Source organism: Thalassophryne amazonica, chromosome 6, assembly GCF_902500255.1.
Source record: "Thalassophryne amazonica chromosome 6, fThaAma1.1, whole genome shotgun sequence".
Classification (NCBI taxonomy): domain Eukaryota; kingdom Metazoa; phylum Chordata; class Actinopteri; order Batrachoidiformes; family Batrachoididae; genus Thalassophryne; species Thalassophryne amazonica.
Window position 1 is genome coordinate 112,436,114 of NC_047108.1, and position 25,300 is coordinate 112,461,413.

General features: G+C 41.9%; 1 protein-coding gene across 4 annotated transcripts; it reads right to left on the reverse strand.

Annotated features, from left to right (window-relative positions):
* Positions 1-104: 104 nt before the first annotated feature.
* Positions 105-24,771, reverse strand: LOC117512928 (putative oxidoreductase YteT). 4 transcript variants are annotated; one of them, XM_034173159.1, is made up of 15 exons: positions 24,685-24,771; positions 23,621-23,729; positions 23,271-23,355; positions 23,099-23,172; positions 22,946-23,005; positions 21,000-21,107; positions 20,615-20,671; positions 19,029-19,159; positions 10,129-10,183; positions 9,089-9,181; positions 8,862-8,996; positions 8,649-8,750; positions 7,523-7,681; positions 6,968-7,188; positions 212-377 (listed from the first exon to the last, which is right to left on the reverse strand). In XM_034173159.1, the coding sequence occupies exons 2-15, from the start codon at positions 23,711-23,713 to the stop codon at positions 359-361; spliced, it is 1,392 nt and encodes a 463-aa protein (XP_034029050.1). In that variant the 5' UTR covers positions 23,714-23,729; positions 24,685-24,771; the 3' UTR covers positions 212-358. The 4 variants fall into 4 exon arrangements, with proteins under 4 accessions (XP_034029051.1, XP_034029050.1, XP_034029048.1 ...); XM_034173157.1 differs by having other exon boundaries at positions 24,581-24,749; XM_034173158.1 differs by having other exon boundaries at positions 24,477-24,749.
* Between the last annotated feature and the right edge of the window lie 529 nt (positions 24,772-25,300).

Below are 25,300 nucleotides of genomic sequence, written 5' to 3' on the forward strand. Positions count from 1 at the left end.
TTATGAAGAAATACAAACAGTATGACACTCTATGGTAAATCTGTGTGGAGTAGACAGTTCTCAAAAACTGAGTGTGCAAGAAGGAGAAGAGTGAGGAAAGCCACCAAGACACCCAGACAACCCAGAAGAAGTTACAAGGCTTCTGTGGCTGTGACTGGAGAAATTGTGTTGCATGTTTTGCATTTTGTATCCTCAGTTATACAGCTTCATGATGAAGTGGCACAGAGGACGATTTTGCTGCTTTAGTTGAGATGACTTCCGGTTCCGTTGCAGTACACCACCCTGTCTTCTCGCCGGGATCGCTCCGCATCAAACACCAACAGGTGGCTCAGAAGCGTCTCCTCCGGACCCGAATGGATCAAGGATGGATCGTTCTTCTGCACAAATACACACAATTAAATCCTTTTCTTTGTGTTCATATTTACAGAAAAACAGCGCTAATGGAAAAAAAAGTGAGTAGAAAAAGCAGCACATCCTCCAAATGTGCAACAGCCAGTGGCTGCAAATATGGAGAAAGTTTAAATGCAAATCTATGGATGTTAGACAATCTGCCATTTGTAAATACCAACAATACGCAAAGTAATAACCCCACTGTGAGACCTGGAAGGGGAATACTGACAAGTGCACATGTTTTTCACTCACATGTACGGCATCTTTCAGATGCAGGTGCATCTCAAAAAATTTGAATATCATGAAAAAGTTCAATAATTTGTAAAGCATTTCAGAAAGCAAAATTTAGCATATTCTAGTTTCAATACACAGAAACTAAAATGTTTCAGTCATTGTCTAAATTTTGATAATTACAACCTCCTGCTCAAAAAATGTTTTAAAAATGCATATCTCAAAATATGAGAATATTTTATTTCAAGTCACTCTTTATGCAGTACGAATACCATGAATCTCTCAAATCTGGTTCAGCAGACACAACCATAATCATGGGGGAAAACTGCTGACTTGACAGTTCAGAAGTCACTCAGACACCGTCCACAGAGGAATGGATGGATGGATGGATGGATGGATGGATGGATGGATGGATGGATGGATAGATGGATAGATGGATAGATGGATAGATGGATAGATGGATAGATAGATAGATAGATAGATAGATAGATAGATAGATAGATAGATAGAGACTTTATTTGCAAGTGGCACTTGCACGCAAGGTTTGGGCACATTAGAATTCTTGTGCAGAGCTCTCAAGTAAATAAATGTAAAGTTACGAGGTCTGTCAATAAAGTAACGGTCCTTTTTATTTTTTTCAAAAACTATATGGATTTCATTCATATGTTTTTATGTCAGACATGCTTGAACCTGGAACACCTCTGTTTCAGCGTGTCAGAGGACAAGTTTGGACATGCCCAGCTCTCCACAATTTCTCTGATACTTACTGGACTGGTAAGCATTGAAAGCCGAGATAGGCATGTCCAAACTTGTCCCTTGGCACTCCGAAACGGAGGTGTTCCTTTGTCTCGCTCGATCAGCGAATCGGTCCTGACACGCGAAGCCTCCGTGCGGCTTTCCATGACAAAATCTCTTGTTAAAAGTGAAATCTGCCAGCAAATGGCTGATGTCCAGCTCTTGTGATAACCAGAGAAAGAGCACACGATGGTCTTGTATCCACAGAGCCATCCTTTTAGAAATGATCCGGTGGTTTGTGCCTTGTCGTCGCAGCTCGGAGCGCGGCGCGCCGACCGTCCTTAAAGCCGTCCTTAAAGCTGTAGTAAAAGTCCTTATTCTCTGTGAAGCCCGTAAAATTTTTACCGAAAGCCAGATAAATTTTTCTAATGGTTTCCAGGTGCCAGTCTCTAACAGCTTCTGAAAAAATTCTGATGGAAAAAAGTCCTCTTCATTCCGCCATTTCCAGACAATGAAAATCCGACGAGGAGGCGGGACCACTCCTTCCCAAGGCGTGCTCACAGGCGAATGACGTAACCGACAGGTGTGGAAAAACTCACGCATGCGCACGAGGGTTCAAGCATGTCTGATGTAAAAACATATGAATGAAATCCATATAGTTTTTGAAAAAAATAAAAATGACCGTTACTTTATTGACAGACCTCGTATAACAGCATAAAAAGGATACCCGGTGCACCTAAAAAAAAATCTATTACAGTGTGCCAATGCTGAAACGCTCTGGCTGTTCACAGAATTCTGGATCAAAGGATATTCATGGAACGTTGGGTGGAGGGGAAAAGTGTGGTCAGAAAAGAAGCACAAGCAACAGGGACAACCGCAGCTTTGAGATGATTGTCAAGCAAAGCCGATTTAAGAACTGGAGAAGCTTCAGAAGGAGAGGACTGACGCTGGAGTCAGTTTGTCAGGAGCCACTGTGCACAGACGTGTTCAGGAAATGGACTGCAAGTACTGTATTCCTGGTGCCAAGCTCCTCCTGAGCCACAGACTGTCAGAATCATCTTATCTTTGTTAAAGAGAAAAACAACTGGACCGTGGCTCAGTAGTCCAAAGTCCTCTGTTTAGATGAAAGTAAATTTAGCATTTAATTTAGAAATCAAGGTCTCAAAGTCTGGAGGAAGAGACTCAGAATCCACGCTGTTTGAAGTTCAGTGTGAAGTTTCCACAGTTAGTGATGATTTGGCACCATGTCGTCCGTTGGTGTTGGTCCACTATCACGTCCAGCATCAATCCAGCCGTCTACCAAGAGGCTTTAGAACAATTCATGGTTCTATCTGCTGACAAACTTTATGGAGATGTTGCTGGAAAAATTTGTATTCTTTATCGTTTGCCTTTTTCTAATAATTTATTATATCTGATATTTCTTGTGTTTTCCATATCTTTTGAAGATGCATTTTACTGTGTTAACCGCTGTATGAGAGATGATATGTTGTTTTGGTTTGACTATGTATAAGGATTAAAGAGAACTGCTGCCTGATCACAGCGTCCATTTGGGGGACGCACTCTGGATGTACTCTGGAAGTACTCTGGACATACTCTGGACGTAGTCTAGATGTACTCTGGATGTGCTCTGGACATACTCTGGATGTACTCTGAATGTATTCTGGATGTACTCTGGACGTACTCTGGGATGTACTCTAGATGTAGTCTGGATGTACTCTGCACATACTCTGGATGTACTCTGAACGTACTCTGGACATGCTGTGGATGTATTCTGGACGTACTGTAGATGTACTCGGGATGTACTCTAGAGGTACTCTGGGATGTACTCTGGAACGTGCGTTTCTCTTCTAGCTGGTCCAGTAGGATGATCACCATAGAAGGAATGGAAGAACCCAGGTTTCCTGGAGACCAGCTGTGAGCGGACTCCCTGGCATGGTATTATCAGAAAAGATAACTCCTGCATGAATGTTGTTGTGTTTGTGTATAAAAGGGAAGAAAACATCCTCTGAGCAAATACTGTAATATACCATTTTTGTATTCTGTCAATTTGCTTCCTTGCTGCAAGACTAAATCTTTGAACTGAGACCAGCCTGAATCCTGAAGTTATGGGAGTTGGACAACTTTTGTAACAGATCCTGGTTTCCTTTTCCAGGTGGACATGGCACCTGTCCAGAGTCCCAAAGCTACCAGTACTTGGTTTGCTGACCATGGTCTTACTGTACTTGATTGTCCCCATAGACAATCCCTCATAGATTCTCCATGGGGTATTGACAAGAGGAAGATTAGAGACATCAGATCCAACAATGCAGATGACCTGAAGGCTGATATCAAAGCATCCTGGACTTCCAGACCACCTCAGCAGGTCTGTTGGTTCATGATATTGTGAAGAAAAGCACCTCATTTTCATCATGGCAGCACAAATTCATTCTAATTCATTCCGTGATGGCTGCATGAAATTAAAAGTGAAGCGGGGGGTTCGGGGTGGTTATGGTTAGGGTGGGTGGAAAGAGTAGGATTAGGTTATGGTTAAAGATAGGGTTGGGGGTAGGAGTAGGGTTAGTAATAGTGAGTTTAAAAAATTTGACTTGTTTCGTGACGGGAGGACGAAAAAAAAGTGAGACTGGGTTGTCCACAGACCGATCACCTCCACACCACACCGATGCAGGAACTCATTCAAAAGGAGCCGCAAATACTGAGTGCACATACTTGTCAGAAGTTAGATATTTATGTATTATAAAGCAGGGACAGACTTGGAGGGACATGCAACAGCTGTCTTCTCCTACATAAACTTCTGTGCAGAGACTGTGGTAGAGACTAAGTCTGTCAAAGTATTTCCTAATCAGAAACCTTGGTTCAACAAAGAAGTGCGAACTCTGATTAGAAAGTTTGACTCGGCATTTAAATCAGGGACTCAACTGGAGTACAGAGAGGCGCAGCAGAGACTGAGGAGGGGCATCAAGGAAGCTAAACGCAGACATAAAGAGTGCATAGAGGAGCATTTGAACGCCAACAGCTCCAAGAACTTGTGGCAGGGGATAAAAACTCTCACTGGATATAAAATCAGCAGAGCAGCCCCGAACTCCACGGACAGCTCCCTACCTAACACCCTGAACCAGTTCTTTGCTTGATTTGACCAGCAGAATGTAAAGACCAACTGGCAGCCAGATCTACCAGAGGAGGGCCACTGGATACAGCTCTATCAATACCAGGTCAAAGCTGCTCTGAACAGACCCAACATCAGGAAGGCAGCAGGGCCAGATGGGGTCTCTGGACGCATCCTTAAGGCATGTGCTGACCAGCTGGCAGGAGTGTTCACCACCATCTTCCTCCTCTCGCTACTGCAGTGTGTGCTTCAAGTCCACCACAATCATCCCAGTACCCAAGAAAAGCACGGTGAGCTGCCTGAATGACTATCGTACAGTTGCACTTACACCAATAATCACTAAATGTTTTGAGAGATTAGCTCTCTCACACATTAAAACTGCCATACCTACTGCTTTTGATCAGCACCAGTTTGCATACCGGTCAAATAGATCCACTGGCGATGCAGTTACAACAACTCTGCACACTGCACTTTCACATCTGAACAATAGCAATACATATGTCAGAATGTTGTGTGTGTTGACTTCAGTTCGGCATTCAACACCATAATCCCACACAAACTGGCCATAAAACTGAGCAACCTGGGACTCAGCAGCTCTCTGTGCACATGGGTACTGGACTTCCTTCAGAACAGGCCACAAAGGGTCAGGACGGGACCCCACACCTCGTCCACTCTTACCCTCAGCACCGGAACACCACAGGGGTGTGTTCTCAGCCCTTTCCTCTACTCTCTCTTCACTAATGACTGCTCACCCATCTACCCCACAAACACCATTGTTAAATTTGCTGATGACACAGCCATTGTAGGACTGATCAACAACAACGAGACAGCCTACAGAGATGAGATCCAGCACTTGACACAGTGGTGTTACAATAATAACTTGAACTTGAACACCTCGAAAAAACCAAAGAAATCATAATACACTTCTGGAAATCCAAACGGACTGCTTTTTGGCTGTAGGCCATAATTATCAAAATTAAAATAAAAAAATGAATGAAACATTTTAATTTCTATATATTACAAGTAGAATATACAAAAAGTTTTGTTCTTTGAAATACTCGTACATGACAAAAAATATTGCCCTTTTTCACAATATTCTAATTTTCTGAGATGCACCTACCGTATTTTCCGGACTATAAGTCGCACTTTTTTACATGTTTTGGCCGGGGGTGCGACCTATACTCCGGTGCGACTTATAAATGAAAAATATACCGGTAGGATCTCAATTAATTTACTGTAACAAAACAATTTTACGTGACAGAGTCGATCTATGTTTTAAAATGGCCACCAGAAAAGGAAATGCAATGCATCATGGACACTGTAGTATGGCGGCCGTCCTATAAGTCACGCTGGTCGCGATAACCAATCAGAGAACAGAACGTTGGACGCGTATTCCTCACCTCACCCACAGCGTGTGAAGCTGACGAATACGGTGCTTGCTGTTATTCCGGCATGGCGAACAAAACAGCTTCAACCCTTGGATATCAGTGTGAGCAGAGTGTTTAAGTTGACGCTGAGAGCTGCGTGGGAGCACCGGGTGAGCAACGGCGGAGGATTAGTGTGTGCACTTGGAAGGAGCTGGCGTCGAAGATTGTGAATAGCGTTTGAAGCAGACGAACATGGTGTTTATTCCGGGACGGCTAACAAAACAGCTTCAACCCTTGGATATCAGTGTGAGCAGAGTTGACGCTGAGAGCTGCATGGGAGCACTGAGCGACGGCGGAGGATTAGCGTCTGCACTTGGAAGGAGCTGGATCGACAACGCTGGGTGGTCATGAGCTGCGCAGGTAGGTGCTGCATGGTTCGGCTCGCAATGTGGTCCGCAAAATACAAACATATCTGTAGGTAAAATGCAGCTCACGAGAGGGCACTCAAGGCTTGTGTGACTGTTCCTGCGACTTCTGACTACCATAGAAAAATAAAAATTTCAACGTTACTGATAACTTAACAAGACAACGGAGAAGGCCCGAAAAAATGCCACCAAAAAGAAAATCATACTCTGCAGATTGTAAGTTACGACTGGTGAAATATGCATCTGAAAACGGTAGCCGTCACAATATTATCATCTGAACTTTTCATGTTAAGTTAACATACCTGTATGTCCATGGGACTTATAATCCAGTGCAACTTATTTATGGTTTATTTTTCTTTATAATGATAAAGTGGCTGGTGCGACTTATACTCCGGTGCGACTTATTTATGGTTTATTTTTCTTTATAATGGATAAAGTGGCTGGTGCGACTTATACTCCGGTGCGACGTATAGTCCGGAAAATACGGTATACACCATCATATACAAGATAAGAAGGGAAGGAAATAAACACTTGCTTCTGTAGTTAGTGCAAATGTCAAAATGTGACCAGAGGTTAAGAACCCTGTTCCTGGAGATCGCTTGTCCTTTATGCTTTCTAACTCCGCCTGCTCCTCCCACTGCTGACTGCAGATTTTCCCGAATGCAAACACTGGCAGGTCTCTAATGGCCCTGAGGCCTGCTGGTACTGGTACTTACCCAAGGATACTGTAGCATGAAATGGATAGGAGATTGCTGACTTTGCCTGGATGAAGGGAGGGGATCAGTCCATTGCAGACTACTTCCCCAGCCAAGACTAGAACCCGTTTCCAGCTGGGTGGACTGGGACAATGCAGATGAAGTGCAAGGACAAAGGCAGGTATCCTGACACAGACACTGGAAATTAAACCCTCTTTTGTATTTTGGTAGTCCATCTCCACCTGTAGAGCAGGTAGATCAGTGGATAAGGAGCTGGGGTTCAATATTTAGACCTGGGTCCGAATCCTGATCACACTATCTGTCGATCCACTTTGCTCTAGTTAGCCTGGCGTTCTGTCCAGAGAGAGTTGTAGACTCTTATCCAATTCACACTACAGACTCCAAAAATAAGTTCCGGGGGCTCAGGGCCTACAGTATATAGGATTTACTTCTTCCACTTCATCTTCTATCTCATAAAAGCAGGTTTTGCAACTTTAATTATACTCCTTAGCTTGTCTCACTGCATGCAGAAAACAAAGATTAATTTAAAAGAAATAATAAAATAAGAGTACTCACTGCTACAGCAGAAATAAAGGCATCTATAATGTGATAGTCTGCCCCATAGTGTCCACTCATTGCAGAGTGACTGAAGATGTTCCTATTTTTCATGTGCATGGTGGACTGCTGCAGGAAGTCAAACACACATACTTCATGGCCATCGTAGGACAGCTCCCCCTAGGAAGACAGGACTCATTAAACTCAACACTGACCCTCAGGACTTACAGAACAAAGACATTTCACTTTAATTGCCAAAGACTTTATTGTCTATTGTTTTTGGTTCATTCCACCTGATATGGACTCTTATCATCTAGTGTTTGGACTGTCGACTTGGAAGCTGGTACTAATCAATCCTAGAGCAAACAACAAACCAAAACATGGCGTGAAATCCATGTTTAGAAACCTTGGTAAAAATTTCAAGACTTTTCCACACATAGGCTAATCATCATGATGCAAGTAGACCGCTTTCTCCAGAACTAAAAGTTCGCATCTCCAGATACCCTGGTACCAAAGACAGCCAGTCATTGTCCTAAGTCACAGGTTCAGGTCCAGGTCTTCCATCCATACAGGAAAAACGGAAACTGGGAAGTAGTAGCTTACAGATATAAGGGAAGCACCCTTGTCATTATAGGTTTAAATCCCCCAATGGGATGGAGAGGCATGGCCTTAAAGCCCATTTTTATAACCCAAGTCATTGATTTAAAGTGGTAAACAATGTAGATGAAATCCTTTTTCTACAAATAGCTCACAAACAAACCAATTTATCCTGGACTAATACAAAACCCTTCCACAATGTTTAATCCACATTGGCTCCAAACAGTTAATATGCAAGGAGGGGCAAATGAGAAGTTTTGAGCCTGACCCAGAAATGGGAGGGCGTGGTTCTCCATCTTTTGCATTCTGAGAAACCAACATTTCTCTCAAGAATATGTGAAGTTTTGACTCACTTGGTGCAATGTTGCAATGCATTTCTTTGATCTTGACCCTCAATCACCTCCAGAACTTTAGTCCAAATCTCATAAAAACTCAGTTATTATGTTCACTCACTCACATGGGTCAAACAAATTATGCCTATGTTTGCTACTAAACAGGTGTAAAATTACAAAGTTATTGTCTGATTTCCCTTTGAATTCATTTTTTGTACCTTGCTTCCATAGATGGTTGTTTTTCGCATACACAGCTTCTCCGTAAATGCCATCATGGTGAAGGCTGCTGTCAGGCCTCCTTCAAACTCCATGTTCACAACCTGAACAACAAACAAGGCAGGAACACAAATGGGACAAACACATATACATATATCAATGCATGTATTATTATCAGTGTATATGACTGTAAGACTGAGCTGCTGTTTTCACACCTGGTTAGTACAGACGTCATTGTCGCACTCGTAGACGCAGCGGCCGTACGGTCCGGTCTTCAGTGCTTCAGTCACGGACTCGATGTCTGGTGCTGAGTTTGAACATATGACTGACACTGGCCAGCCGGTGTGACTCTGTGACACACCAAAACAAACATCCTGCCATCAGCTGTGTAAAACATAGTGATAATGAGTAAAACTGGTTGGAATTATGTTAAAATTTGAACCCGTTTGACTTTATCCAGGTAGATTTTGCATGCCGAGTACGGACAGTCTCCTTCTATCGAGCAATCCAGGCAGCGATCTGCAGCACCTGCTGGCTGACACAACCACAAGAACTGTCATATTTTACAGTCCCGCTCAGAGATGCTGCCATTACATTTATATTTGTCTGGATTCAAGTTGGTCATCATTTCCTGGGTTCCACGTTTCAACTGTTTTTGAACCACTTCCCTTCCAGGATAGTTTTTTCTCCAGGTGAGCTGCCTTCATCATGATGATTATGCTTTCTCTGTCATTTATCAGGTAGTTAGGCCATCAGCAGGACATCTCAAAGGACATGAATTGATTTCAGTTTAGTTGAAAAAAGGTCAAAGAGCAGCTGATTAAATTTTGGTGTGTCTGGATCAAAGAGCAGATCTTGCATCTTGATCAGGTTTCTCTTGAGCCTGCATTTGAGCTTGAATACTTGAACTTTGATTCTTAATCCTTTGACCCTGATCTTGCATTCAATTTTTGATCATGATTCCATTGTTTCTGACTGCAGGATCAATGTAATGAACAGGACATAGAATCGGGGTCTAAGTTCCATGATAAGGATCACAGGTCAAGATCTGACTCTTGATCCTGATTCCATTGTATGTAATTACAAGATCAAAGTAAGCCTGACTGATAGACTACACAGACATACAGATGTGGCAAAAGCCTCCTTGGCAAGGTTTAAAAATCAATGAACAGCAATTAGCATCAAAGAGGTATAATCAGGATCAAAGGTGAGCAATAAGGATGGAAGAATGTTAGAGAAGTGATCAAAGACATATGTGACAATAAAAAATCATGAGTGCAAACACTGACAGGTCTCTAATGGCCCTGAGGCCTTATCCAAGGATACTGTAGCATGAAGTGGATAGGAGACTGCTGACAAAGAAAATGTCAACAGAGCTGTAAAGCCTGTTGGACCTTGGGGGTGGTATGTACTGTCTGAGTGAGTGACCTTCCACTTGAACTACAGTGACTGGTCTTACTGGGTTTGAAACTATATCCAGACCTTGTGCTCTTTGCGGAAGTGGCTCACAGATCCAAACGACGACACTTTGACACACCTACAGAGTATAAAGTGAATCGTTAATACTTCATCTCAGGACCACCAGAAAGGTCACACAGCATACAAACAACTTTATTCACAAAAGGAACGTAAAAACACTGTCATCGTCTGCAATGAATGTTTCCCTTCAGCAGGATTTTCTTTGGTGTTAACAGAGGACCTCAAAAGCCCACGAATCAATCCTTATGAAACACCGTGGAGGGGTAGGGCCGGGGCTATGGAACGACCCACTTCATTTTAGTGTGTATCCATGGCAAGGAACAGATTTGGGAATTTTTTTTCCCTCACATTTCTCAAATCTCTATATTCTTGTTCTATTATGAACTTGTAAAAAGGTTCAGTAATCATAACAGTGTCATTTATGTCTCTGGGTACTCTGCCTTGAGGTCAAAGATACCTGGGAAGATCTCATGGAGTCATGAGTTCTAAAGGACAGAAGGGTCCTGGTGCTTCCTGTCTTACCGTATGGTTGTAAGACTCGTACATCAACCGGTGTCCTAAACAACAAACAGCAACAACTGGACGTCTTTGGTACCGGGTCTCTTTGGAGACCTTTGCTGCTGCAATGTGTTTAAACACATGGTTACTGACGGAGACCCAGAGTGTAATGAGGTTATGCAGTGTTTTGCATGTAGATGCCTCGGTGCTGCTGAGGACACCAGCAAGTGGAAGAGGTCAAGGAAGCGCCCACATGTCACCTGGTTTCAGCAGCTATATGGTTACTATGGAGAAGTCAATCAATCAATCAATCAACTTTTTTCTTGTATAGCGCCAAATCACAACAAACAGTTGCCCCAAGGCGCTCCACATTGCAAGGCAAGGCCATACAATAATTATGAAACACAGTCTACGTCTAAAGCAACATAACCAAGGGATGGTCCAGGGTCACCCGATCCAGCCCTAACTATAAGCCTTAGCGAAAAGGAAAGTTTTAAGCCTAATCTTAAAAGTAGAGAGGGTATCTGTCTCCCTGATCTGAATTGGGAGCTGGTTCCACAGGAGAGGAGCCTGAAAGCTGAAGGCTCTGCCTCCCATTCTACTCTTACAAACCCTAGGAACTACAAGTAAGCCCGCAGTCTGAGAGCGAAGCGCTCTAATGGGGTAATATGGTACTATGAGGTCCCTAAGATAAGATGGGACCTGATTATTCAAAACCTTATAAGTAAGAAGAAGAATTTTAAATTCTATTCTAGCATTAACAGGAAGCCAATGAAGGGAGGCCAACACGGGTGAGATATGCTCTCTCCTGCTAGTCCCCGACAGTACTCTAGCTGCAGCATTCTGAACCAACTGAAGGCTTTTTAGGGAACTTTTAGGACAACCTGATAATAATGAATTACAATAGTCCAGCCTAGAGGAAACAAATGCATGAATTAGTTTTTCAGCATCACTCTGAGACAAGACCTTTCTGATTTTAGAGATATTGCGTAAATGCAAAAAGGCAGTCCTACATATTTGTTTAATATGCGCTTTGAATGACATATCCTGATCAAAAATAACTCCAAGATTTCTCACAGTATTACTAGAGATCAGGGAAATGCCATCCAGAGTAACGATCTGGTTAGACACCATGCTTCTAAGATTTGTGGGGCCAAGTACAATAACTTCAGTTTTATCTGAGTTTAAAAGCAGGAAATTAGAGGTCATCCATGTCTTTATGTCTGTAAGACAATCCTGCAGTTTAGCTAATTGGTGCGTATCCTCTGGCTTCATGGATAGATAAAGCTGGGTATCATCTGCGTAACAATGAAAATTTAAGCAATACCGTCTAATAATACTGCCCAAGGGAAGCATGTATAAAGTGAATAAAATTGGTCCTAGCACAGAACCTTGTGGAACTCCATAATTAACTTTAGTCTGTGAAGAAGATTCCCCATTTACATGAACAAACTGTAATCTATTAGACAAATATGATTCAAACCACCGCAGCGCAATGCCTTTAATACCTATGACATGCTCTAATCTCTGTAATAAAATTTTATGGTCAACAGTATCAAAAGCAGCACTGAGGTCCAACAGAACAAGCACAGAGATAAGTCCACTGTCCGAAGCCATAAGAAGATCATTTGTAACCTTCACTAATGCTGTTTCTGTACTATGATGAATTCTAAAACCTGACTGAAACTCTTCAAATAGACCATTCCTCTGCAGGTGATCAGTTAGCTGTTTTACAACTACCCTCTCAAGAATCTTTGAGAGAAAAGGAAGGTTGGAGATTGGCCTATAATTAGCTAAGATAGCTGGGTCAAGTGATGGCTTTTTAAGTAATGGTTTAATTACTGCCACCTTAAAGGCCTGTGGTACATAACCAACTAACAAAGATAGATTGATCATATTTAAGATTGAAGCATTAAATAATGGTAGGACTTCCTTGAGCAGCCTGGCAGGAATGGGGTCTAATAAGCATGTTGATGGTTTGGATGAAGTAACTAATGAAAATAACTCAGACAGAACAATCGGAGAGAAAGAGTCTAACCAAATACCGGCATCACTGAAAGCAGCCAAAGATAACGATACATCTTTGGGATGGTTATGAGTAATTTTTTCTCTAATAGTCAAAATTTTGTTAGCAAAGAAAGTCATGAAGTCATTACTAGTTAAAGTTAATGGAATACTCAGCTCAATAGAGCTCTGACTCTTTGTCAGCCTGGCTACAGTGCTGAAAAGAAACCTGGGGTTGTTCTTATTTTCTTCAATTAGTGATGAGTAGAAAGATGTCCTAGCTTCACGAAGGGCTTTCTTATAGAGCAACAAACTCTTTTTCCAGGCTAAGTGAAGATCTTCTAAATTAGTGAGACGCCATTTCCTCTCCAACTTACGGGTTATCTGCTTTAAGCTACGAGTTTGTGAGTTATACCACGGAGTCAGACACTTCTGATTTAAAGCTCTCTTTTTCAGAGGAGCTACAGCATCCAAAGTTGTCTTCAATGAGGATGTAAAACTATTGACAAGATACTCTAACTCCCTTACAGAGTTTAGGTAGCTACTCTGCTCTGTGTTGGTATATGACATTAGAGAACATAAAGAAGGAATCATATCCTTAAACCTAGTTACAGCGCTTTCTGAAAGACTTCTAGTGTAATGAAACTTATTCCCCACTGCAGGGTAGTCCATCAGGGTAAATGTAAATGTTATTAAAAAATGATCAGACAAAAGGGAGTTTTCAGGGAATACTGTTAAGTCTTCTATTTCCATACCATAAGTCAGAACAAGATCTAAAATATGATTAAAGTGGTGGGTGGACTCATTTACTTTTTGAGCAAAGCCGATAGAGTCTAATAATAGATTAAATGAAGTGTTGAGGCTGTCATTCTCAGCATCTGTGTGGATGTTAAAATCGCCCACTATAATTATCTTATCTGAGCTAAGCACTAAGTCAGACAAAAGGTCTGAAAATTCACAGAGAAACTCACAGTAACGACCAGGTGGACGATAGATAATAACAAATAAAACTGGTTTTTGGGACTTCCAATTTGGATGGACAAGACTAAGATACAAGCTTTCAAATGAATTAAAGCTCTGTCTAGGTTTTTGATTAATTAATAAGCTGGAATGGAAGATTGCTGCTAATCCTCCGCCCCGGCCCGTGCTACGAGCATTCTGACAGTTAGTGTGACTCGGGGGTGTTGAATCATTTAAACTAACATATTCATCCTGCTGTAACCAAGTTTCTGTTAGGCAGAATAAATCAATACGTTGATCAATTATTATATCATTTACCAACAGGGACTTAGAAGAAAGAGACCTAATGTTTAATAGACCACATTTAACTGTTTTAGTCTGTGGTGCAATTGAAGGTGCTATATTATTTTTTCTTTTTGAATTTTTATGCTTAAATAGATTTTTGCTGGTTATTGGTGGTCTGGGAGCAGGCACCGTCTCTACGGGGATGGGGTAATGAGGGGATGGCAGGGGGAGAGAAGCTGCAGAGAGGTGTATAAGACCACAGCTCTGCCTCCTGGTCCCAACGCTAGACAGTCACAGTTTGGAGGATCCCAAAAAATTGGCCAGATTTCTAGAAATGAGAGCTGCTCCCTCTAAAGTGGGATGGATGCCGTCTCTCCTAACAAGACCAGGTTTTCCCCAGAAGCTTTGCCAATTATCAATGAAGCCCACCTCATTTTTTGGACACCACTCAGACAGCCAGCAATTCAAGGAGAACATGCGGCTAAACATGTCACTCCCGGTCTGATTGGGGAGGGGCCCAGAGAAAACAACAGAGTCCGACATTGTTTTTGCAAAGTTACACACCGATTCAATGTTAATTTTAGTGACCTCCGATTGGCGTAACCGAGTGTCATTACTGCCGACGTGAATTACAATCTTACCAAATTTACGCTTAGCCTTAGCCAGCAATTTCAAATGTCCTTCGATGTCGCCTGCTCTGGCCCCCGGAAGACAATTGACAATGGTTGCTGGTGTCGCTAACTTCACATTTCTCAAAACAGAGTCGCCAATAACCAGAGTTTGATCCTCGGCGAGTGTATCGTCGAGTGGGGAAAAACGGTTAGAGATGTGAACGGGTTGACGGTGTACACGGGGCTTCTGTTTAGGGCTACGCTTCCTCCTCACAGTCAGCCTGCCTTCCCGACTGCACGGGGTCTGCCAGGGGGGAACTAACGGCGGCTAAGCTACCTTGGTCCGCACCGACTACAGGGGCCTGGCTAGCTGTAGAATTTTCCACGGTGCGGAGCCGAGCCTCCAATTCGCCCAGCCTGGCCTCCAAAGCTACGAATAAGCTGCACTTATTACATGTACCGTTACTGCTAAAAGAGGCCGAGGAATAACTAAACATTTCACACCCAGAGCAGAAAAGTACGGGAGAGACAGGAGAAGCCGCCATGCTAAAACGGCTAAGAGCTAGTAGCTACGCTAAGCTAGCGGATTCCCAAACAGGGAATCCGACACTAGACAGGCTGTGGAGCAGCACAGGTAACGCACGACAACAGTGCTAAAATAAAATAAAAATCCACTAGACAGGCTGTGGAGCAGCACAGGTAACGCACAACAACAGTGCTAAAAAATAAAATAAAATAAAAATAAAAATCCACTGGACAGGCTGTGGAGCAGCACAGGCAACGCACGACAACAGTGCTAAAACAAAATAAAAATCCACTAGACAGGCTGTGGAGCAGCACAGGTAACGCACGACAACAGTGCTAAAATAAAATAAAAATCCACTAGACAGGCTGTGGAGCAGCACAGGTAACGCACAACAACAGTGCTAAAAAATAAAATAAAAATAAAAATCCACTGGACAGGCTGTGGAGCAGCACAGGCAACGCACGACAACAGTGCTAAAACAAAATAAAAATCCACTAGACAGGCTGTGGAGCAGCACAGGTAATGCACAACAACAGTGCTAAAACAAAATAAAAATCCACTGGACAGGCTGTGGAGCAGCACAGGTAACGCACAACAACAGTGCTAAAAAATAAAATAAAAATAAAAATCCACTGGACAGGCTGTGGAGCAGCACAGGTAACGCACAACAACAGTGCTAAAAAATAAAATAAAAATAAAAATCCACTGGACAGGCTGTGGAGCAGCACAGGCAACGCACGACAACAGTGCTAAAACAAAATAAAAATCCACTAGACAGGCTGTGGAGCAGCACAGGTAATGCACAACAACAGTGCTAAAACAAAATAAAAATCCACTGGACAGGCTGTGGAGCAGCACAGGTAACGCACAACAACAGTGCTAAAAATAAAATAAAATAAAAATCCACTGGACAGGCTGTGGAGCAGCACAGGTAACGCACAACAACAGTGCTAAAAATAAAATAAAATAAAAATCCACTGGACAGGCTGTGGAGCAGCACAGGCAACGCACGACAACAGTGCTAAAACAAAATAAAAATCCACTAGACAGGCTGTGGAGCAGCACAGGTAATGCACAACAACAGTGCTAAAACAAAATAAAAATCCACTGGACAGGCTGTGGAGCAGCACAGGTAACGCACAACAACAGTGCTAAAAACTAAAATAAAATAAAAATAAAAATCCACTGGACAGGCTGTGGAGCAGCACAGGCAACGCACGACAACAGTGCTAAAACAAAATAAAAATCCACTAGACAGGCTGTGGAGCAGCACAGGTAACGCACGACAACAGCGCCCAAAAAAATAAAATAAAAATCAAAATCCACTGGACAGGCTGTGGAGCAGCACAGGTAACGCACGACAACAGTGGTAAAAAATAAAATAAAAATCCACTGGACAGGCTGTGGAGCAGCACAGGTAACGCATGACAACAGTGCTAAAAAAATAAAAATAAAAAAATAAATAAAATAAAATAAAATAATAAAATAAAAATCCACTGGACAGGCTGTGGAGCAGCACAGGTAACACACGACAACAGTGGTAAAAAACAAAACAAAAATCCACTGAACAGGCTGTGGAGCAGCACAGGTAACGCACGACAACAGTGGTAAAAAATAAAATAAAAATCCACTGGACAGGCTGTGGAGCAGCACAGGTAACGCATGACAACAGTGCTAAAAAAATAAAAATAAAAAAATAAATAAAATAAAATAATAAAATAAAAATCCACTGGACAGGCTGTGGAGCAGCACAGGTAACACACGACAACAGTGGTAAAAAACAAAACAAAAATCCACTGAACAGGCTGTGGAGCAGCACAGGTAACACACGACAACAGTGGTAAAAAATAAAATAAAAATCCACTGAACAGGCTGTGGAGCAGCACAGGTAACACATGACAACAGTGCTAAAAAAAAAAAAATAAAGTGGGGAAAGACCATTTGTCTGCCTTGGCGGTTCCCATCCAGAACCCAGGGTGTTCTGGATGTGGCAATGTGCAGCTTCAGCAAATGCTTCTCAGGCCTGAAGCCACAATACAAAATAAAAATAAAAAACAACATTCTTGTCTTATGATGTCCTCAAAGAAAAAAGTATAATTGTTCCTCTGAAATTAAAAAATATATAAATGACCTCAAATCTTGCCTTATGGCTTCATACAGTGAAAGTGGTGTAGGAGAAGAAGAAGCAAGTCCTCTGGAGGCCCTGAGGCACATTGGTGCTTATCCCCGGATTCTGCATCAGCCCAGTCCACCTATCTGTATGTCTGTACAAGACTTGGCTGGGGAAGGTCAAGGTAAACTTTATTATCCACAAGTAGGAAATTCATGTGTTCACCATGCCACACTCCTACTGCACAACATGAAAAATATACATACAGGATATTAAAAGAAAAACAAAGACAGACAAAGCAGTAAAAAAACATTAAAGAAACATGACAAGCGTGTGAATAAATAAAATGGTTGAGTGCTAAAATATACAGTGTACTCATAGTTTAAAATACCTAATAAGAGCGTTTACCTAATAAGAGGCACTAAAGACTTGCTGCACCTTGTGGATCTGATGTCCCGTTGCAGGAGTCTCACCCTTGACCTGTTGCTTAAGAGATTCTGATGGAGCGAGCGGGTTGAATCATTTAGAATTTGTTCTGTCTTGAATGAATGAATGAATGAATCAATGAAAACTGTTTATTTCGAACATTTGATACAACAACAATTACAAGATAGATCAGTAAAGACAACAACAAAAAAGTTCCTACTGTGTACCCAACATGTCCGAAAAGGGGTAGGGTGAAGCATCAGCTTATTTATCCCTACCCCTTCTTCCCCACAACCAGTAATACCCTTTGCCACATATACACATAGATTCCTACACACCTAAACCGATATCAATATATATATATATATATACATATATATACACATACACATACATATATACATACAGTGACCTCTGTCTTTTTTAGACAGAGGTCACTGTGCAATTGAACTACAGATACCTGATCAACTCCAATGATCTTACTGGCTGTTCTGACTATTCGTTGTAGTTTCTTCTGGTCCTTAACGTACATGTGGCCAAATGCACAAATAAGACCAAATGATAAAACACTCTGTAGGGCTTTAAAAAGATATCTGAAGAACACAGCTGTCTGTTCTAAAATGACTGAGTTTCCTCTTTGGGAACTTTTTGGATTTATTTTGTGCACATTCATTAAATGTCAGTTTGTTGTCTACGTGTACACGTTGTGACCCGCTCCACCATTAAACCATTTATATTTGAGGTTGGAACTATAACTCCCTTTTTATTAAACTATCTCTCATCTGCTTTGTTTTCTTCACATTTACAAGGAAATGATCTGTACACCATTTAATAAAACCCTGCACCTCCCTCTGAAAACCTAATGCTGTATCATCTGCATATTTAAACCAGGTGGTCTGAGGATGTCGCTCGGCAGTTAGTGGTGGATAAGGTGCACAGAATAGGGGACAGAACACACGCTTGTGGTTCCCCTGTGTTTATAGCTTTTAATGATGGGACACATGAGTTAAATTTGACTTGTTGACTAGAATTTGTCAAAAAGTCAAACATCCACAACACTAATCTTGGGTTAACCCTGAGGTGTACCAGTTTTTGTACCATCAGGTGGGGTTGCGATGTGTTGAATCTATGAACATAATCTTGACCAGACTGTTTGCCTGTTCTAGGTGCTCATACACGTATATGTTGTTTGTCATCTTCAACCCCTCTCTCTGCACAATACGCAAATTGGTTTGGGTCTAAGGATGGTGTGACCTCACGTCTTGGGTTACTCCCTGGGAAGTAACCCGGGACGTACTGGGGTCTGACCCAGTGGGAGTCATAGACTCGGATCAGCTTCATGGTACAAATCAAAAGCTGGGCCTCACAGCTGGTATGGGTCTTCCTTCTTCTTCTAATAATAATAATAATAATAATAATACTCAGCATAATAGTATTGTGAATGCAAGAAGAGCTTGGGTTTGATCCATCTCTCTGTCCTTACCTGCGTGGTGCAGCCCAGTGATGGATGAGGTCAATGTCATGGCAAGATTTAGTTAAAAGAGAGAAAGAAGTCTCTGCTTCATTCCTCCAGTTTCCTCGAACGAAAGAGTGGGCAAAGTGATAAAACCCAACCTGAAACACAAGGTTTACCTTTACATTAATGAAATTAAACTATTGTATATTAACATACTTATTCTATTCACAAAATGATTTTGGTTTGGCAACATTCAGGGTCTGGCTGTGGAGGATCTCCCACATTCCATTCAGATCATCAGTTGTGTGTGCGTCTGAACGTCTGCTGTCTAGATTGTGTGCAAACTCCTGTGAAACGGTCTGATCTTGAAGTCTGGCCAGGTTTAATCTTGGGTGCTGAGCAGTGTGCAGACTGCGTGACTTCAACTGAATCCTGAAGGAAGTCTGTGGTCAGAATTCACAAACTGGAATGTTCTATGAATCCTACAGTTCTGAAGATGTCAAGCATTATTCCACAAGAACATGATCAACACTGCTAGAACACCATGAAAGCGGTACTGCCCTGGACACTGAAATCAAGATCCAGTGACTTTTTGCAAAGTCTGAGAGTTTTACGCCATGTTTCACCATGGTTACCAGAGAAAGCCCTCACAGTGCCTGTGGTCACACTGGAATCTCCAGTGACCAGCAGAGTATCCCATCCGAGGCCACTGACACTCACTGAGTGATGGTACAACTAAAAACTCCAATCAACAAGACATCGGTCACCACGGTCGGAGCGCACACTGACACAGCAGACAAGACACCCAGAGAATGCTTATTTGACACCACTGGTGAGCCAATCTGCCATAGTACGAGGGGCGATTGACAAATTTTGAGCCTGACGCAGAAAAAAAGGGCGTGGTTCTTCATCTTTTGCATTCTAAGAAACTAATATTTCTCAAGAACGTGTGACATTTTGACTCACTGGGTGCAATGTTTACAAATGCTGGTTTCTCAGAATGAAAAAGATGGAGAACCACGACCAACTTTTTCTTGTTAAGGCTCAAAACTGCTCGACTGCACCTTGTGACTGATGCACCCTCATATGCTGGGCAGTGAGTTGACCAGTACAAAAATAGGTGCACCTACCCACTGAGAGATGGACAGTTCCAGGTTTACACAAGACCAAACGATACATTTCTCTAGCACAGGGGTGCCCAAGTTCGGTCCTCGAGATCTATTTTCCTGACACTCTTAGTTGCCTCCCTGCTCCAACACACCTGAATCCAATGAAAGACTCGTTAGCAGGCTTTTATTGAGCCTTTCATTGGATTCAGGTGTGTTGGAGCAGGGAGGCAACTAAGAGTGTCAGGAAGGTAGATCTCGAGGACCGAATTTGGGCACTCCTGCTCTAGCACAATAACAGGGTACACTGCACTTTCAAACTAAAAGCACTTCACACTCACAGACACTGATGTCAGGGTGTTGCTATGCAAGCTGGTCAACTGCACACTGGAAGCAACTCAGGAGTAAAGACATTGATGTACTGCCATGTTGCATGACTGCTTTTAATGAAAAACCCTTTAGGACTTGAAATCTTATATGTTCCATTTTCACTTCCTGTATTCTTACCGGCTCAAGATGCTGAATGTGGATCACATCCCCAATGACTCCAGCATCAATCATCTCCTAAAAAGAAGATTGGTATTTTATATTATTTTTAAAACTATAGTAACAAGAAATGTTGTGTGAGTGTGTGTGTCCATCTGTCACCATAATATGTCAAATTTTCAGTTGTTTAACACCTGAATCTGAACCAGTTTCAGGTGTTCGTTATTTCACTGACACAGCAAACGCCGACTGCACGAACGAGGATATCAGGGTGACAGCCACAAGTTTCATTATTAAGAAACCTTTAACAAAGCAAACACTTGAAAATGAACAGGAATGCAAAAGCGTGAAACGCACTGCAAGAGGTCTCCAACTATCGGATAGTGATGTTACAAGAAACGCTCACCTTAATCTTCTTGATGGTGGGATCATATCGGAGGACGTGACCAACCATCAGCATCACACCACTTTCTTTGCAAGCCTGCACAATGGCTTTGCAGTCTTCAGCAGTTGTCTGATGTGTTCATGTGCAGGAAAAACAGAGAAACAGACAGAAACCACTTTCAATGTCCTGTAGCCAATCAGGGCTAATTATCAGAAGTGACAGCTTGTCTCTGACACAAGTAAAGGGCATGTCACAATTTCCCCGTTTGGGCAACAAGTAGTGTCTTAAGTTAATTTATGGTAAATTGAAATGGTTGGACCATTCATGAAAAGTCTTCATTATTCATCACATCATGTGTGGCCCCAAGTGGCCATCAGCAATGTTTACAACTTCACAAATATATTACCCTCTTGCTGCCATCATATCAAACTGTGGAAACCCTTAATGGTCAGCGTGTCCTACGATGAGTGGCTACACGTGCCTGCCGCAACATCAACAATATCAGTGGAGGTCAGGTCTTGGAGCATCCACTGGTACTGCATGTAGCTGCATCCACCACACCAACAGAACCATCTTGGGTTCTGAGTGGCAATCATCCAGGCAGACAACTAATCCATCCCCCCCTCTCAAAAGTAACCACCTATCAATCACAGCTATGTGAAATGTGGGTGTGCCCTTTTTCTTCTCCATCCCGTGGGGTCCAGGGTGCTGGATCATTCAGGGTTTTCACGTATCCCATAATCCCTTGCGTCCCAGAGTCGCTGCAGTCAAAACAACATAGAGAATCCACACGATGACAGTTGTAAATGAATATTATACTACAAAAATGTAATTTTTTTATGCTCTTCGTCATGTTAATAAGAGACTGCTGCATGATACCCTGAAAACATGCTAAAACAATTATAACAAATAATCCGGGTCTGTTACGTTTAATCTGCGTGGAATTTAATAAGCGCAAACTGAATTTCAGACATATTATATATATTAGTCTGGAACAAAGAGGACAAACAGTGTTGTAAAGAACAATAATCAAGACGTTAAAGAGCAAACTTCACTTTCTCCCAGAACGACATGATCAGGAAGCGAGTGGAGCTCACAGCAACTCCCACTGAAAATAATGGAGAGACAGCCTGTGATTCTTGCATGTTTACATAAAATAAATGCAATAACAACATCTATAAACCCAGAGAATATATTCACGAGTTTTAGGCACAATATAAATAGTTTTATGTTGTGATGTTAATGGTGTTGTCCGTGTGCAGCGGTTAAAATACAGTGTGATCAGAGCATCTCAGTGCAGTTCTCAATGTTACTGAGATCTCGCAGCGCGGGGACCTCTCAGAGGTTTTGCGGGATTTGAAACCTGAAAAGCCTCAATTCCCAGAGAAACACGCCACATTGCCAAACGCTCCCTCAGCATCCATCTATCTCTGACAACCATACAGGAAACCAAGGAAACACGCCAATGACTTGGCCCTTTGTTCTTCTGCAAAGATATCAACATCGCCAATCGCATTCATCCAGTGACCCTATTGGATTAGATTAATTTATTTGTCTAGAAACAATCAACAGGCACAATGTTGTAGTACATAAAGAGCAAAGCACAGAGTACATCACGTAATCTTGATCACAATAAATAGAAAAAAAGATTTTTGAAAAGGAGCAGGAAGAAGCAGAAATGCTGATCAAATTGTACCCTTTCTTCTGTTATAAATGTTCAAAAGGGCTCCATAAACTCTCCTCAGGTGTCTCTTGATCTCTAATGTTGAGGACCAAGAGACATGAAAGCCCCTGATGACTCATGCTGTCACTACAACATCTTTAAGTAACCTGAAGAGCAGGAACTAACACAACAGTACTTGGATTTTTGTTGAGCCAATGCCCGATGGCAAGTAACACGAAGGTGTGACACGAATTTTACCGCGTCATCTTCAGGATGTGTTTCCATTTATTAGCAAAGTACTCACTGCCATTGGTTTCTCCAGGAGAACATGATAACCCTTCGCTGCAAAAGCTATTGCAGGTTCCTGTGGAGCAAATAGAGAACAAACTCATTTATACCCAGATGAGCCATAAAAGTTCAACAATGATAAATAATCTACCTTATTTACACAATTTACCTTATGAAGACGATCTGGGGTACAAATTAACACAGCATCTGCAAACTTTTCTCGAACCATTATACCATGCCAATCTTCAAAAAAAAAACAAAACAAAACAAAAAAAAAAAAACCCAAAAGGAATTGATCAAACCAATATCAAGACACATTTGTGATTTATTTTCAGAATCACCTTCAAATATGTTTTGATCTTTAATTTTGTGTTTTTTCTGAAGATTTGTGCGAGCAAATTTCCTTGGATCGGCCACTCCAACAACCTGAAATGATGGAATTGTGAAATTAAGAAGTGCGTGATAAAGTTACACACGTGAATACTACAACATTTACCACACAACATGCACAATACACACATTCATATGCACACACACATTTCCACTGCCAATTATTTTAAAGAGTATCGTGTCATTAATCTTGTGCAGGACAGAATTATTATTTTTAATCAGTGAAGCTAAAGAAGTCCAGAATCTGGTGAAATGTGTCTGTGCTGATGAATCATTGCTTTCGGATCAAATCTCTCCAGACCTGCATGCGTTTAGGATGAATGGATGCAAATTGGGTGTAGACTTGCCCACGGCTGCCAGCGCCCACCACAATGACACGGACCTGAGACGTCATGCTTCCCTCCTGTGAACTTTGAGACAAATCAAAACTTTAGATACAAAACAATCACACATGCTGACCAGAAACAAGCCGACATCTACTGGAGTTGTGTTTTCTCCCATCAAGACTCAAGAATTCAACCAAGAAGAAAGACACTACGTGTCCACTGAACAGTCCTCTAGGGGGCGGTTATCTCACGTAGCTTCAGCACAAACACCAGAACTGAAACTTCACACAAGATAAAGCGACACCAAGTCTCGAGTTTGATCGGAGGTCAGATGGACCAAAGCGTGGGCCGGGGCTCTGAATTAACGTGATGTTGCTATTACACTCACGCACATCAACAGCACACGCAAGGGGCGCTGTTTTTCATTCGGTGTGTAAATCCATTCATACGTTCATTCATCTTCTTACCCGGGTCTATACTAAGCAGCTCATCACGCACTTCCCCATCCGTAATCCTGAGCCCAAACCATTTCAAATTAAAATCATTTCTAAACTTGTTCTCCAGCTGAGACACTCTGAGAGCCACATTCAGACATCAGAAGTGCTTCCAGAAATTCTAAAGATATCCTGTTAAAAGAGGTCAGAAGAATAATAACACAATTTAAATCCTACGGCTTTATTGGTTCTGATGACATTTTTTTTAAAACGATCGTGAGACTTTTTCAATTTATTTATTTTCATTGACCTCCTTCACGGCACACCACAGGGCCGCGACCCCAACATGGGAATCACTATTTTACATCACTGTAAAATATTTGGTTCTTTTAATTACATTTTTTAAAGCAGGAATCATCCAAACAATTCAGCGGTAATTGTCCATTAGCTAACTGATTACGTTATTATTGTGTCAACGAAGCAAGAATGAACTCAGTTTACTTGCGGTTTTAAACGAATAAAACTGCAAATGTTGATTTTCGCGGAATCCCAGAGCAGCGGGCCTCCGCGTGGGGAAGCAAATCGACGTCTGTGAAGATTCGAACCTGTTTTGTCCTGGAAAACAATCAGCTAAAATATTTGCTCTTCCGTCAGTTTACTTTCATTTCTCAGCAAATAGTCACGTGACTGAGAGACGTCGGAGTGACTATACCGCCACCTACTGGTCGGACTCAGATCCTCCGACATTCTGTTCAACAGCAGCGTTCATAGTGCAGCGTATAAGAGAATATTTAGAGCGGAATCCTGCAAAAGGTGAAAATCAAATTCGATATAAATACTACTCGTTTGAAAAAATCAACTGGCCACTTGAATTATAACTTGGCAGCCAATTTTGGTAAAAAAAAAAAAAAAAAAAAAAAAAGACTACACAAGATCTCCAATATCAAATCAGAGCGGCCCGAGAAGTTCCCCCTGCCGCGACCCCAACATGGGAATCACTATTTTACATCACTGTAAAATATTTGGTTATTTTAATTACATTTTTAAAGCAGGAATCATCCAAACAATTCAGCGGTAATTGTCCATTAGCTAACTGATTACGTTATTATTGTGTCAACGAAGCAAGAATGAACTCAGCTTACTTGCGGTTTTAAACGAATAAAATTGCAAATGTTGATTTTCGCGGAATTCGCAGAGCAGCGGGCCTCCGCGTGGGGAAGC